Here is a 16422-nt window from a genome sequence, read left to right on the forward strand (position 1 = left end):
CTGGATCCACTGTATCACTGCTGAAATCAATTGTGCCTTGACTATTCCCTGCCATAGTTAGATATAGCTAATGAACTACAGTGAAACCTGTCTATTCTGGTCATCATAGGGACAAATTTTTTGACCTCATTACAGATTTTAAGCAGGTCACTTTGTACACATGTGGGAATTTTTATAATGGCCAGTCTAGACAGGTGACCTCTTTATGCAGTGACCTGATTAGACAGGTTTCACTGTACTGACTCTGGATGCAGGTAGTGGAATAATGAAAATTGGCCACATCATTACATGCATGCGTGTAGGCATTGTCCATGCCATGCCACGCCACGTGTTAATAAGTGGACAGTCCTGTATATAGCTTAATCAGCATCTAAAAAATGCTGAATCACTCCTGTTCATGGATATTCAGGACAGATATTTAAGCTGATGATAGCCAGATGACCTTTCTCATTATACTATAACAATTTAAAATCTGTGGTGTTGTGATGATAAGGATGATAAAGTACTAATATTTAGATAACATTTATACATAAATTATGCAGGAGTTAAAAGGGGATACTAAGTTATAATAACTGGAGCCTTAGCAAGGCATAAAACAGACATACAAAACACACACACAAAGACACAACAAAGCTTAATCCAACAGTTCAATGACGTCCCACGAAGTTGACAGTGTAGTATTAAAAATTCTGTATGAACAGGAGATTGCAACTTTAGACGCTTGCTGAAAGATTGAGCAGACAGACCTTTTTGGTAATGGCAAATTTCACTTAGCTTAGATACTGTAGCTGGCGTAAAATGGCCTTAAACATCCAACTTCAATTGCCACAAGCTCAACAGATGCGATGGTATGTCTCTGAAGGTCTTACAACAGAGGACCATAGTGATATTGTTTCCTGTGGGGCTGGCAGTAGTAAAATGATACTTAGTATTAGTAACAACTGAGAGCTCTCGTAATGTGATAGAATCACAGGAAGCCAAAACTATGTCAGGACTGCTTAATGATGGTGAGAGATTAGATGGAATAGTACTTGGTGGACTAACACTATTATATTGTGCAGCCATATCAAATCACAATCAGCAAATATAGTCAATGTGTGTAAAGGCCTTTTCACACTACAGTCGAATACGCATCAAAGCTGTATCAAACAATTTCACACCTGAGCTGGATTGACTGCAATGTGCATTCAATTTGGCTTCATATCAATCCACCTCGAGAGGTAAATTGGCCTAACTTGATGCGCATTAGTTCCAATAGCAAGGGGGCGCCATACAGTCTCCAAATAGTTCGCGCAAAGCATGGCTATTGCGCCAAGACTAAAGCAATGGCATACCTAGTGTTATACTCAGCTTGTGGAAGTGATACAGTGACCATAGTGTCGAAGGAATAGTGTACCATCATTCCTGGTACAGGTTCCTCCTAAGAATTAACCAGCTTCTTGGCACCCAATGTTTTGTAAGTGTGCTAACAACATTCCTTGCTGTGAATACTTTTCTGACTCCAATGGATTACGAAGAAGGTAGTACAATGACCAACGCCATTTAACTTTTCGTTACATAATCGGGTAATTTACCACGTGCTATGAGAGAGAATTGAATTCAGTTGCTGCACATGTAGTGTGAAAATGGATTGATGCGCATTCGATCCACTTTCAGTCTGATCACAGGTTATCAGTAACCTGGAAGTGGTTTTTGAAGCTGTCTATTAATGAGACCTTAATTCGAGCCACAACAAATTTTTATTGCTTCATACAAGAAATGCTGAGTAAGCTATTGCGCAACATTCGTGAACACTTGACGGGATGGAATAAACCTTTGAAGTATCTCCATGAAGTACAAAGTGGTTTTTGAATGGATTTTTGAATGGATGTGTGATCTATACTTGCTTTTTAAAGTTGGATTTGAGTATATTTGACAGTACTTATTCTACTTTGTGCCATCCATAGTGATATTCAACACCATGTTGAACCCTGTCATTGTTGTCTAGCACAATCTTGTAAGGTAGATTGTTTTATGAAAACATAACCTCTACTGTGTAATTCTCCTGTTAGCTGGTTATAGGACAATCAATAATTATTATAGCATTAACTAAATACTGTAGTGAGACAAACACAGTTACTGGAGAGAATAGGGGATGGGACTATGGGCCTGATAGTGGTGCTCTGTAAAAAAATTTAACTGACGCCAGAGCCTGTGAGTCTACCCTCTTACTGTTTCAGGCTCCAGTGTTTCAAAATAATGCATTAGTTTTTTACCCTTTGCAGGTTGGAGATATATAACCCTCCCAATCTCTACTAAGGCATAAAATTAAAGTGATCACCACCCATGTCATATTAACTAGGAGGATGAGGAGGTGGGTGGGAGGGGAGAAATGTAGCAAGGAATCAGTCTGGTTGTTTTTTGCAATTGTGAAAGAAAGCCAGACTGACCACCCTTAGAGCCCACTTTGAAATGCACACTTGAATGGGTAAGTAGAATTCTAGGAAAACGGAAAGCGGGAACGGAAACGACCAATGGAAAATGCCTGATGAAGGTTATCATGTCAATATACGGGTTAGATTTTACAGCATGATGTTTCTTTGTAACACTGTTGGACCCTTTCGCACTGTTCCGCTAAAGCGATCGAAACTCTCTAATAGAGCAGTCACCGTGGATTAAAATACTCGACTAGAACGATCAAAAATGTTTTAGCTACTATGCAGACCTTTAAACCTGTGAATGATGGAGCAACCATGGCTGGCAAAGATTAGGTATGTAGACTAGCGAAGTCATCAACACTGACTGTCAACTGTTCCTTTAAACTATAAACATTTTAAAAGATTCAACACTGAAACATGCTTGAAGAAGTTTGTGAAGTATTCTAATTATATAGACTGAAGACAGTGTCTATATAGGCTATGCACTTAGATGCAGCTTCCCGATAAGAGTTATGTATGATAAGATATGCTGTTAGCTTGCTTGTCAGCTACAAGACGTACATGGCTGGTCTTATATGGCACACACTAGCTATATCATCAACACTATGTAAAAAACTGAAATAACCATACTCCTTGAAACCATACAAAAGATCCAACAATTAAGAATGAAGAGATTTACAAGTATTCTAATCAATTGACAGTGTTTACATAAAGATGTTAGAAGATGTATGGCTGCAACCTTGTCAAGATAAAAGTTAGGTATGTGGTAGATACAGTATGTGTCAGGCTGAGGTGACTCCAATGAAGAGGCTGAGGGTTGCCAGCTACAGTACAATGATTCACAAGCTTTCAATACTAAAAAGCCCCGGTGAGATACATGGTTTGTAAAACATTCTGTGACTGCTCTATTAGAGTATTTTAATGGACGGTGACTGCTCTATTAGAGAGTTTTGATCGTTTTAGCCTAACAGTACGGAGGGTCCAACAATGTTACAAAGAAGCATCATGCTGTAAAATCTAACCTGTATATTGACATGATAACCTTCATCAGGCATTTTCCGTTTTCCTAGAATTCTACTTACCTCACTTGAATTATTGGAATGTGCCAGGGAGGCAGGCCATTACCTGTGTGAATGGTTTGGGTGTGGTGGCAAGATAGTCCTGCTAGTTAATTAATTTAACCCTGTTTAACCTGCTGTTGTATCATATTATCTTTTAAGTACATGCCATACTACCTGAATTGTAGTCTTCTTACTGTGATGGTCACTGGATACTATAGTACCCAGCTCTATTGTGGTATTCCTGTTACTATAATGAATAGATTTAATTTAAGGCTGTTAGGTTGGGTGGTAACCACACCAATGTGCTGCTATAACGAAAGAACTTCTGTGTGCTTGGTAAGTGGGCATATTGAGAAGGACAGCAAGTTCTGTATGAATGCTGTGTTCCAAACAATATAGGAGGGTCCAGTGAAATGCTATATTGGTGGTACATAGCACAGAGTGAACGGTGTTTCACTTGGTGGGGTAATGGGTAACCAACCAAGAGCAAGGCGATGCTGTGATACATGATCATTTGCGAAGTGACATGGTGATGTGGCCAGCCCAGTTTTGGGGATGTTGCAGACATTGGATTGAATGTTGAGATAATACTGTACCCCCAAACAGGTAGGGTGTAATCCATATGAGATAGAACGAGGGAGTCAACCAACATTTTAATAATAGAATATCGATAAACACCTGCGATGGGTATTGATCCAAAATAGGTAATAGAAAAGTTTTTTGAAAACAGCAGAGGCATGAGCAGTCCAATTAAGTTGATTATCAATATGGACACCTAGGTACGTTTGGGTAGAAACTTCTTTTACAAGAATGTTATCAATGTACACTGCTGGAGTTGCTCCAGAGGACTTTGGCTTAAACCACATAGCACTTGATTTTTAGGTGTCAACCATTCAGAAAGTAATCTCAAATCCCTGCTCAGTTGTCTTGCACTTCAGAATAGTCAACACCAGTACAGATAAGACAGTGTCGTCAACATACTGCAGTAATTTGCCAAAACAAACTTGTGATGTCATATAGTTCATGTAAACTAAAACAGAAGTGGCCCAAATGCATTTCCCTGTGGGTTCCACCACTTACTGGGAATCATCATTGTTAAATTTGATATGTTGTAAACGAGAAGTCAGGTAGTCAATAAACCAAGCAAGTTAAGTAAATGTCTTACATTTATTTTCCTTGACAAATTTGTCATTATCACTGAAAGAATCATCATTGTCACTGACACTTGAGGAGATAGCTGCATTTTTCTCAACAATGTAGTGGTCATCCACTTCATCCTCAATTTCAATCAAATCTTTAGCTTGTTGATTCTACATAAACATATATGGATTTCTCATTCACATCTCATAGCTGTGTGTGTCTGTGTCTGTGAGTATAATATATATCGGCCCACTTACAAGAGAAGGCAAAAATTGATGCAGGTTAATCAGCTTTCTCTTAATTGCCAATGGCTCGACCAATTCACCAATGTCCTCATCAGTCTGCAAAGGAAAGCCTTTTCCATCTACTTCATTCTCTGTATGTTAGTAAATGTTATATAATTATTGTTTAGGACTCCAGAGTCTGCTGACTGGCAAGTAGTAGCTGCCATTCTCAGTACCGCTATAAAACTCAAACGTTTCCAACTCTAACATGCTAAACTGACTTTGAATGCACATAGCATGTCTTATAGTGCTGTGTTTTGTGTACCATACCCTCTAGGCCGCGTGTCCCTTAAGCAATAAACACCAGAATCAAGGTAACATCTGTAACACATGCACAATCAGTAACACCTGCAATTATACTAGTGAACCTTTAATCTCTAATTCAGTCATGGGTATAGACTTAAAGGAGGGATTAAATGTCCACTAGTATTCTCCCTTGTTCTCTACTTTTTCTCTAATTGAACTTAGGAGTTCAGTGTAGGGTATGTGCTAATGTGTGGTCTTATGTACTTAGTTTGTAGGGAGACTATTATGTGAGGGCTGAAAACAAAATGGCCATCAAGTGGCCCCAGTAAATGCAATGTCCACCAACTGGATTACAGAAAACTACAAATACTAATCAATTTCAGCAAACCCCAAAACTACGAAAATACAACTAACAATACATTTACAGTAAATCATGCACTGTGAAATACACTTGGTTTCCTACTTACTCAGATTTTTTAGGACTGACTGCTGTTGCTACCACTCTATTGGTCTGGTTTTAGCCAATCATTGTTGTAGTAGCTATTTAAAAAATACCTTTTGTTTATGATAGTTTCTGTTATAATTGTCCTTTGTGTTTTACCTTACTTGATTTACCTTTGTGCTACACCACTGTACTAAAAAGTCAACTTTTCACCAATACCGACATTGGTGCACCTCTAGTTTTAACTAATTATGGACTGAAGCTACCATTTCGAAGATTCGCCCAGCTTTCTACAATAAGTCCAAAGCTCAAAGTCTTGCTGTACTCCCTATGAGTGCTCAGCGATGACCTCTTGGCTGGCTTTTAATCTCGTTTTTAATTGTTGTAAAGTTGTTACCCACTTGCTTTCGTTTCGGATAAGGCTCCTATCAGTAGTCTTTGCGTACTTAGACCGGTTGTCTGAAGCGTTTGAAGTAGTACAGTCTGTCAAAGCAAGTCATGATTCCAGAAGAGTGGTAGCTTGTGCAAACACCATCCTTGCTGTGACACTTCTTTAGTGGATATGAAAAACTTTAGCGCAGGGATTTATCCTTTTCAACAAACTCCATTCTTTTTTCTGATTTTCTCACTTTCTCTGCTAAAGCAATGATGCTGGTGCTTGCTGTTTTTTAAGAAAAAAAATTTTTAGATAGATGGCTTCTGCTCTATTATTGGATCTCTCATCCCTTTTTTCTCTCCAGGAAATATTATATCTGAGTCGGTGTGTTTCTTGTCAATTTATCACAGGTCTTCTTGGAGTACCATAGCCACTGCCAGCCTTGCTACTCTCTGACTCACTGATGTTATATATGCTGGCATTAAGTTACTGTTTGGTGTTCATGAATATGTTGAAATTATCCAGTACCTTGTCACTATTCTTATTGTGAACAGTCTCTGGAGAAGACGGAGGAATAGTCCAGGATCACATGTCCCCAGTGTAGAAAGGAAATGATAATTCCTACAGGAGGAGTGAAGGAGTTTTATGTTTGTATCATTAATCATTTAGTGGATTAGGTACAGTTGAAGATGAACCAGAAGTTGAATGTGATGTTTCAGGGATAAACCCAAGCTCTTGGCTTGCTTCTGTTTGTGCTGCTACAAATACTTGCTGCAATTTGGTAGTTTGGTGTATGTATATATACAAATTGTGCATTGTGATGATTCAGTTCCCTGGGATAATATCAGTTAAATTGTCTGTTCCAATCAATCATTGATTTTTTTTAAATGTGTTTATATAGTATGTAATTGTATAGGAAAATGCACTATTGGCATCATGTGATATTTGTGAACGCAGCAATTTTTTGAAAACAATCTATGTCATCCTCAGCACTACTCCTTCCACAGGATGTATTTAGTATTTTATCACTTCCGAAGCATCATATACTCCTTTGGATCTGAACTACTGGGGAAGTACTTGGCTATGGCTGCCCATGCGGAATGGTACAGTTACGCCACTAACAGAGTGTGGAATTTAAAATAAGAGGTGCCTTATGCTCTCAAAGAACTATGAAGGAGCAATCTTACTTCACCTGGAAGAGGGATTTACTTTGGTGTTCTTGATAATGGTGTTATCAAAGGCATCACTGTCAGTGCACATCAGATAGATCGGGAAGGTATAAAAGCCGGAATGGAACCGGAACGGAATAGAACCGGAACGGAATGCACCCCCTCATTTAATTATTTTTTATTGTCATAATTACATTTTGTGTTCATTTTCTACATATAGCTACAAGATTTCAGCTCAGCTGAATCCTATCGTTGACTTCTACACCAACTGCATCAGCGATACTTTATCATCTCCAAAATTAATAGTGATGACAGCTACCTTATCGACGAGTATAATGATTCATCGTATCCTCCTTTTCCCGATTGTGGCCATAGACAACATAATTATACCATACGTACCTTTAATATGGCTAGTCTATGACGGTAGCAATACAATATCATTTCATAGCTATAATGTACGAGACTCGAGATTGGTATCATTGTACTTAGCTATTGCACTGTTCAAGCTAGATTAAATTAGATAAACTGCACAGCACTGCATACAAGTGTGTGATTCATACAATTAATAACATTGGAGGTACAGTACTGAACTCGGGTTCACTAGCACGAGGCTGGAGGCTACTTCTACAATCTCCACTTAAGTTGTAGCTATTCAGTAGATTTTGATGCTTTAAGTTTGTATCTTCACTTAAGTACGTCAACGTCTATCACCGCTGTTCTCTATCCGTCGTCACCAAAATGCAACTGGTGTAGAAGTTTGTGTAGAAGTCGACGATAGGGCTATAGGATTCAGCTGAGGTGAAATCATGTAGCTACATGTAGAAAATGAACACAAAATGTAATTATGACAATAAAAAATAATTAAAGGAGGGGGTAGCGTTCCATTCCGTTTCGGTTCCGTTCCGGCATTGCAATCACATTGCCAAACAAATTGAGGGTATGTTATTACAATTTGACTCATTTTGTCAGTGAGGAGTTGTATAGAATGAGTTTTAAACCGTGTAACATATACGACATATATGTAGTTAAGTGTGAGAGCTGATGGAAGTATGTTCAAATGTTGTCAACAAGATGTTTATAAAAGGAGATGGAAGCGCCCATGGTTCACTGTGGCCACACAACATCAAAAGAAATTGTATTAGATAAACTTGAAATGAAGTATAAAATCAAAAACAGCAAATCAAAAATTCCTAACCTGTATATGCTCAGTCAAATAAACTGGGTTTAATGCCTTCACCTTCCTCAATAGTTTGATTTGTCTGTCCTTGTTGATAGTTCTATATGCATTGAATAGCTACATGGCAACTGTATCATATATTTTGTGGGTATTCCCATGTTCAATTTTCCATCCAGGACGTTTTCTGGCTCTTCTCCCATTAGTAATTTGAATATTTATCTGGTTTCTCTATATATGTGCTATCAGTAGCTATGCACCCAAATGTTTCTTACTTTGATTTCAGATGGGCTGCTCCTCTTACTATCTCCATTACCTGAGAAAACTTTCTCATTTTTCAACAAGCTGCATTCTCTTTTCTGATTTTCTCACTTTCTCTGCTAAAGCATTGCCAATGATTTAGATGCTGTTTTGTTGTTGTTTTTTTTTTAAATTTGGAAAGGATGGCTTCTGTTTCTATTATTGGATCCCTCTGTCCCTTTTTGCCTCTCTGGGAAATATTATATCTGAGTCGGTGTGTTTCTTGTCCAGTTATCTTGGAGTAACATGGCCACTGCCAGCCTTGCTTCCCTCTGACTTACTGACATTACATATACTGACATTAAGCTACTGCTTAAATTGGTGTTCACAATGATATTGGAATTAGCCAGTATGGTGTATGTACATATAAAGTGTACATTGTATACTGGAGCTGTGATGATTCATAATATCAGCTAACCCAATCAATCAATGACTTGTGTTTATATAATATAATAGTATGTAATTATAATCATATAGGAAAATGCAATAATGGCATCACATGATATTTGTAAACATGAAAAGTTTTTTTGGAAAATAGGTAAGAGGTGGCTAGATACTACTCACTGAAGCAAGCCCCATATATTCATGAATTACTGTTGGGCTTTTTCAGCAAAAATACTAACCAAGGATCATTGATCTACAGAAAGACAGTCTCTTGACAGTCTCATCATCTTCCCGTCTTTCTTGCATAAGTTTACTGCTTGCAAGGCTGCTTGATCGTTTGACAAGTTCTCAGTTCTCTAACATGTGAACATACTATATCACTATAAAATGAAAATTCTCTTTATCCTATATCAAAATGCTTACAGTCATCAACAGTAACGTCTTCTACATAGAATCTCTAGACAAGCTTAACCTAGGCTTGCCCCTTCACTGCTATGCATTCATCTAGTCCAATTCATCATATCTGTTTAATGTGGTATCTTTCCTTCGGAGTTTAGTGCATTTTGCTCTGCGGTTCACTTTGTTTTACAAATTGATATATATGAAATATCATTATCATTATTATGCAGTAATAGTACGAAGATTCTTTCCACCTTTGTATTTCTTGTAATAACCTCCTACATTATTAGCAACTTCTAAATCTAAACAGCTTATTTAGTAGAAGCAGATACATAAAATATTTACCGAATTCTGTGACTGGTCCTAGTGTTCACCATCAGAGTCATTCACACACACAGTGATTTTGAGGGTGACAACTAGCCGCAGGGGCTGATCCAGGGGGGGTGGATGGGGTGGCTAGCCACCCACCCTGGATTAAACTATATATCACGGCATGCAAATTAAGCATTAACAGCTCATACTAATCATATAAAACACTACTTGTACACATTTTTCTGCTATGTTTAGTTGCAAACTCTTTACATATTTGTTCAACATTCAGTTGAAAGCTAAATCCTTGCATTGCTAACACCCCAAGGTTGCCCAGTCTTTCATCCGTCATAGTGGTGCGCAACCACAAATGAATTTGCCTGAGACAAGAAAAGGTCCTTTCTGCTTCAGTGCTTCCAATCGGAAGTATTACCAATATGCACAGGAGTTCTCTTATATTGGGGAAGAATATTGGATCTGCATCTTCACTCAGCAAGTGAGTTATAGACTTCTCCTTTAAAGTGGCATGGAATTTATTGCAGTGAGCTTTCCATCTAGCAAGTTCACTGTCAAGGTCATCTTCTGCTGGTAGCAAATGACTCCATTTAGATTTTAAGATGGTACACAGTTGATGTTCGTCTTTTGTGGTAATTACAGTGGGCACCAATGCACACAGTTCATAATGTGCTCGTGTATCTACAGAAAATCTGGCTTCCAATTCACTTATACTTGAGTCTAACAAAGGAATGGTAATTGTCACTCTCCAGTAATCAGTTGGTGAGCTTACTGTAGGGTTTGGTCTAGTTTGACGGCCTCTTATAACACGGGGCATACTTTCGCTGCTGCTAATATCCCTGCATAGATTTAGAGCTTTATGATAAATTCTATTATGTTCAGCATTTACATTTTCACGAAGTTGCTTGTAATGCTCCTTGACTTCATCAACTTTTTTAAAACCAAAGTATACCTCTTGTAGTCTACCTTGTAAACATTCTGCAATTGGTTTAATCGGCTCCAATAATTCTTTTGATAGCAAAAATGCAACCACGTGCTCAAAGCTAGTAAAAATGTGCTTCAAACCATTAGCAGTGCTACGAGATTCAGAATCCCAGTTCCAAGTATTTCCATCAGGATAAATTTCATTGTCATCATCAGCAGGTGAACAAATATGTTCCCAAGTCTTAATAAGGTAAGGATACAATTCTAAAATTGTGGTGAAAGTATTATGCCGTTCAACCCATCTTGTTTTACACAGCCCATTTATCTTAGATTTCCTGGCAGATGGACACAAGCGCTGAATTATGTGTTCAAGAAACCGTTGTCTCTTTGGAGAGTTGTGGAAGTATAAGAACGCCTGATGACAGTTATCAATCATATTTTTTACAGCTTGAACCTTTGAAGAATGGCATATTACTAGATTCAAACTATGCAGGCAGCAACCTTGAAATTCTGCATCTGGTGCATTATTCTTTATATGTGCTTGTACACCAGAATTTGAAGAGCTCATGGAAGCTGTTGTATCGTATGCCTGCCCTCGGCAATTTTTAACATCAATTTCATGTTTTTGTAAAACTTGCAAGATGCCATCTGCAATGCTTTTCCCAGTTATCCTCTGAAGAAAATGGAAGTCAAGTAACACTTCGTGCTTTATTGGCTTCACACGAAAATTTTCATTATCAATTTCCAAGAACCTTAAGCAAACCGACAAAATCTCCTTACCATGAGATGTAGCTTCATCAGCAATTAATGAAAAATGTGGACACTTCTGTATGCAGGTTCGATAAAATGCACGAATTTGGTCAGCAGCTATTTCCAGTATCTCGTTTTGAACGGTCTTACTGGTATATTTTGCATTCTTTGGACCAAGTATTAAGTGTTCGCTCAGTGCTTTATTGTTCTTTGCCAGCAATCTAAGTATGGCAATGAAATTTCCTTCATTTCTTAATGGCTCCTGTGTAAAGTTCACCTTATCCTGATTGTGACCTTGGAGAGAAATTCGTTGCTTTGCACACAATAATACTGTCTCAGCAATTGTTGGCAATACTTCAGTATTAAATTTAAAATTCTTAGAGCTTTTATCAATTAACTGACTATCGATTCTTGATTCAGGATTAGCCCACCTTCTTGTAAATTCAAAGGCATGATCTACTGCTCTCAAATGATATGCATGTTTGGCATGCCTCTCCATCAACTCCTTGGATTTGTTGTAATTCTTGAAGGGCGTACACACAAATGCACCGAGATGTGTCTTTTCACTGTCAGTTAAAAACAAAATGCAGGGCAAACACCATCCTCCTTGACTATTCTCCAAACCATAACGTAACCATTTGTAATCTTGAAGCCATCGAGATTGAAAAGTTATCTGTTTTCTTTTCCTTCCTCCAGAAACAGTGAAGTAGACTGTGTCAAAATCAGTGCTCCTTAGATTGCTTTGTGATGAAGTAATCAATTCATATTTTTCATGATCTTTTATTATTCTTGATCTACTAATGGCCACTTGCAGAATATCACTAGATTCTGAGTTAGATACAAAGTTCACGTTAGGATAAGATGGCTCACCATTGCTATTAAATTCAACAGGATCACTATCATGGAAAGTTTCTGGTGCAACCTCACGGCAAAGCTCACCAGTTGATTGTTGAAGGCTCACTGTCAAATTATCTGGCCAGTTAGCTGCTTCAATGAAATCCGCATTAACTCTAATACTTTCAGTAGTGGAAGGGGTAGCCTCTGTCTCTTCATTTATGCCCTGAGATTGACATTCATTCCCATCACTGTCATTGTTGATACCACTTTCATTAGTGATTGTGACTGGAGTTTCACTTCCAGACTCAGTCTCATTGTCAATCAAACCTTCTTCCCCAACTTCACTGTCACTGTTACTTCCATCAGTAGTAAGGGTTTCACTTAGAGGATTCTGTCCTTGTTGGGCTATAACTTTTGATCTAAAATAATCTAAAATAGACCTGGACATCTGTACAAACTAGCACATGGCATCTACACTAACAGTGCACTTTATTTGAAGCAAAACCTTCAGGTGGACATTTATTATTATGGTTTTGTTCATTTACAGCTGCAGTTGTTAAATGGACATAATAGCACAGCTGCCAACAAGTTTTTAAACTATATGCTGTAGCTAGCTTTACAGTGTTTCTTCTAAACAGCTAGTACACTGTCTGAAATTCTAGCTAGTAGCTACATACAATTGTTCTTTTCAGTCAAAATCACTTCCAGATTCAATCTAATTCTTTGGTGGATTCAGGGTGGAGGGAAGGGGGCTACGGTAAAACTTTTGTTCTTATACAGTAACTGTTAGCTGCTACTGCTTTTCTTAGCTGCTACTGCTCTAACTACACTACAGTGTACAGATACAATTTATCCTAAAGGGACCCTTTTAGGATATTGTATCTGTACACTATAGTGTAGTTAGGGCAGTAGCAGTAGCAGCCAACAGTTACTGTATAAGAACAAAAGTTTTGAAACTAAGTAAAATTTGATCTAAATAGCATGTTTTGAACACCTAATTTTAAAAATTTTCCTGGGGGGGCATGCCCCCAGACCCCCCTAGACAGCTCGTGCTTCGCACTTCGCTAAGCGTGCTCCGCACGCTGTCTGCAGTCACCTCTCTCACCAGTGTATAGCTACACCCTTACTGCACATGTAAAGCTTGTGAACTAAGCCAGCCACCCCCTTTCATTTATTCCTGGATCAGCCCCTGTAGCCCACTACAGTCAATAGACTAACACTGTCACATGTGTCACTAACATAGTCCTGGGTATCAACTCTTGTAAAGGTCACTGAATTGTGTGACCTTGAGAGTTGATGTCTGGCTAGCTATACAATCGAACAATACGGTGTTGTAGTATACTGTATCTCTCACAGTGTTCATGAAATAAGACTAAGGAGTTTAATCATGTAATACAGTTACTATCCTAAACTTGCTAATTCTTCAGGCTTGCGTGGTAATAGATCTTCTATTCCAGTTGTAGCTGTTAAATGCTTGCTAACAACTGAAGAGTGGGCTGTGGCGACAAAAAGTTTTATTCTCTTTGGGTCTAGCTCTACAAGCACCACAGGTTTAGATGGGTGCAACTGGCAGTATAGTGCATTATAACAAAGCTGACACAATGCAATTGGAGTATCTGATGTACTTACCCCTAACTGCTTCTCAAGCTCTGCAAATGCATGTTTGGTGAGTTTTTCTGTAAATGGCTCATTACATTTCAGGTTACTACACTTTCCAACAGGTGTTGGCATTTTAAATTTCTTCCACTTTGGTATGAAGTGGGGGTCGTTGTGTTGTCTTTGAGCTTCTATGAATTGGGACCTACATATGGAGCTGCTATCAATAGGGGGTGAGTCTAAGTGGAACAAGAGATTCTTTTCTTTGATCCCCAGTTGCCATATTGCATAATTCTCTTTTCCTTACTTCCACACAGAATACAGTTTTAGGGTGTTTCCTTGTTCAGAAGTATTGGTACTGTTCTAGACAACATCATCAGTGGAATTTGACGATCTATATATACCAACAGAGACCACAATTTTAAACAGCAATAATTCTCGGCATTGACAATTTTTTCTCTTTCAGAAGCACTTAGAACAAGGTACCTGTTTGAATTGTTAAGTTACCATCTATTAAGAATTTGTTTGATCAGGTTTTACAGGCTATCAGCTTTCTAACCTGTAAAGGTAAAAAGAACATGCATGCAGCTAAATTACATCACATATAATAAATCAATAAATAATATTCTCAAAAACTACAATGCCTCAGACTTGTACTAATCTGGGATAGATTTGGCCTGTGAATGAAGGCACAAATGTGTAAGTACACAAGTTTGTGTGTGCTTGCTTACTGCATTACTGCACACGAATTAATCACTACAGACCTTGTAGTCAAATGTACGTAGTAGTTACTTGGGCTTTGTTGAAAATAACTAACTAGAACAGATCCATGACCAAGTTTTTCGTCTACCTGACATTACATTCAGGAACACTATATCTGACAATCATCCACAATTTTTAGTAGCTACATACATGTGTTAGAATCTATAAGTAATAATAATTTTTTAATGTAAAGAATAGTAATGGAAACAACTAATGTAAATAAATAAGTTAATGTAGAAATGGTCCAGTTATAATGACATCTAGTCTATGGTCCTGTCCACAACGGTACCCTTGTTGGTATTGACCCATTTTTTGACCCTTGTTGGTATATTTTGGGCCAAATCAAGGGTAATGGCTGTGGTATAATTATTAATCTTTGTCTGGAAGAGATTGGCCTTCTGATGCGGCACTCCATGCCAAAGAAAGCATTGTTGTTTAGGCCCAGTTCCTGCGTCATGTATTACACAGCAGTTATCATTCCCCATTACAGACTACATTATTGCGTCTAACCAATCTGACAGGATTTGCAAACTATGATCCAGTGATATGCCTGAAAGTAAGGACTTAATTCCCCATCAAGCTATGCTGTAATACCATCTCTTGTTTCACTACTTTTTATTCCATAGATCCCTACTTCATTTTTAAATTAACAATTTAAAAAAAAATACTATACAGACAATAGCAATATCGCGTATTGTATCGTTCTAAAACAATCATCACTTGTGATCAAAGATTCAGTTAATTTTATGATCTTATTTTGGTTAAAGTATTTGAAGTAATTGTAAGTATTTAAATACATTAGGAAAATATTAAAATGCAATTTAATTACAGTTTCTAAACTACAAATACAATTACTCCTTATAACTCATAGGGTAAATAGTTAATGTAGAAAATATCCAGTTATAATGACATCTAAACGATGGTCCTGACCACAGCGGTACCCTTGTTGGTATTGACCCATTGATACCTCATTTTGGGCCAGATCCAAGGTCATGGCTGTGGTGTAATTGTTAATCTTTGTTTGGAATAGATCGGCCTTTTAATGTGGCACTCCGTGCCAAAGAAAATGGTGTCTTCAGTACAGTTGAATCATGTACTACAAGGCAATTATTATTTCCAATTACAGAGAACATGATGGTATCTAGCCAATCTGATAGTATTTGTCTTCACTGCTTTCCCACAGGCTGCTTGTATACAATACTTCAGCAGTACTGTCAAGCACTACACTCATGCGAGTGCTTTCAAAGAGCATTTGCTTTCAAAGAGCGTTTTAGTTTCATCTACAGTCATGAAATTGTCTGTGCAGTTGACAGGATTCAGTATAGACACCATTTGCAAAAAAGTGTGAAGGCGTGTAGTACATTCCGTGCTTTCATGATGTAATCCGTGCACTACGGTGTAATCACGGAATTTTCAATATACAAAACTTTAAAAGTGTTTGTATGCATGTGCCAAGTGCCACACCAAAGTACAAAGGAAAATAGGCATTTGTGTAATCATTATTAAATTAAATTATGTGACCTTCTCAGCAAAAACCCGACTTGTTTGCACAAGCATGCGTATTGAGAAAATCTAAATTTAAAAATAATTCGTAAAATTACGCATGCTACAAAGAAAACTATGCAAGTTTTTATGGGCCAGTACTTGAATAAGGAATAGTCAAATCAATTAAAACTATATACCATCTTATACGCCTGGTTATGGAGAGTTCGAAAATCTTTGTTTCGTTTTTCTAGCTCCAGCGGTATGCGTGTCATGTGCGTTTGTTTGCAATGCGGTAAACGTAAACAAGATTGTCATCGTTTCTTCTACCAAACTGCCTTCATATCCATATGCG

The 16422-nt window shown here is 37.8% G+C and overlaps 1 protein-coding gene across 1 annotated transcript; it reads right to left on the reverse strand.

Annotated features, from left to right (window-relative positions):
- Nucleotides 1-9899: 9899 nt before the first annotated feature.
- Nucleotides 9900-13420, reverse strand: LOC136244527 (52 kDa repressor of the inhibitor of the protein kinase-like). The gene has a single exon (XM_066036104.1). The coding sequence runs from the start codon at nt 12673-12675 to the stop codon at nt 9913-9915; it is 2763 nt and encodes a 920-aa protein (XP_065892176.1). The 5' UTR covers nt 12676-13420; the 3' UTR covers nt 9900-9912.
- Between the last annotated feature and the right edge of the window lie 3002 nt (nt 13421-16422).

The sequence above is a fragment of the Dysidea avara genome, chromosome 14 (assembly GCF_963678975.1).
Source record: "Dysidea avara chromosome 14, odDysAvar1.4, whole genome shotgun sequence".
Taxonomy (NCBI): domain Eukaryota; kingdom Metazoa; phylum Porifera; class Demospongiae; order Dictyoceratida; family Dysideidae; genus Dysidea; species Dysidea avara.

Coding starts and splice junctions, on each gene's coding strand:
- LOC136244527 (XM_066036104.1), bottom strand. CDS start 12,675: ATGTCCAGGTCTATTTTAGATTATTTTAGATCAAAAGTTATAGCCCAA.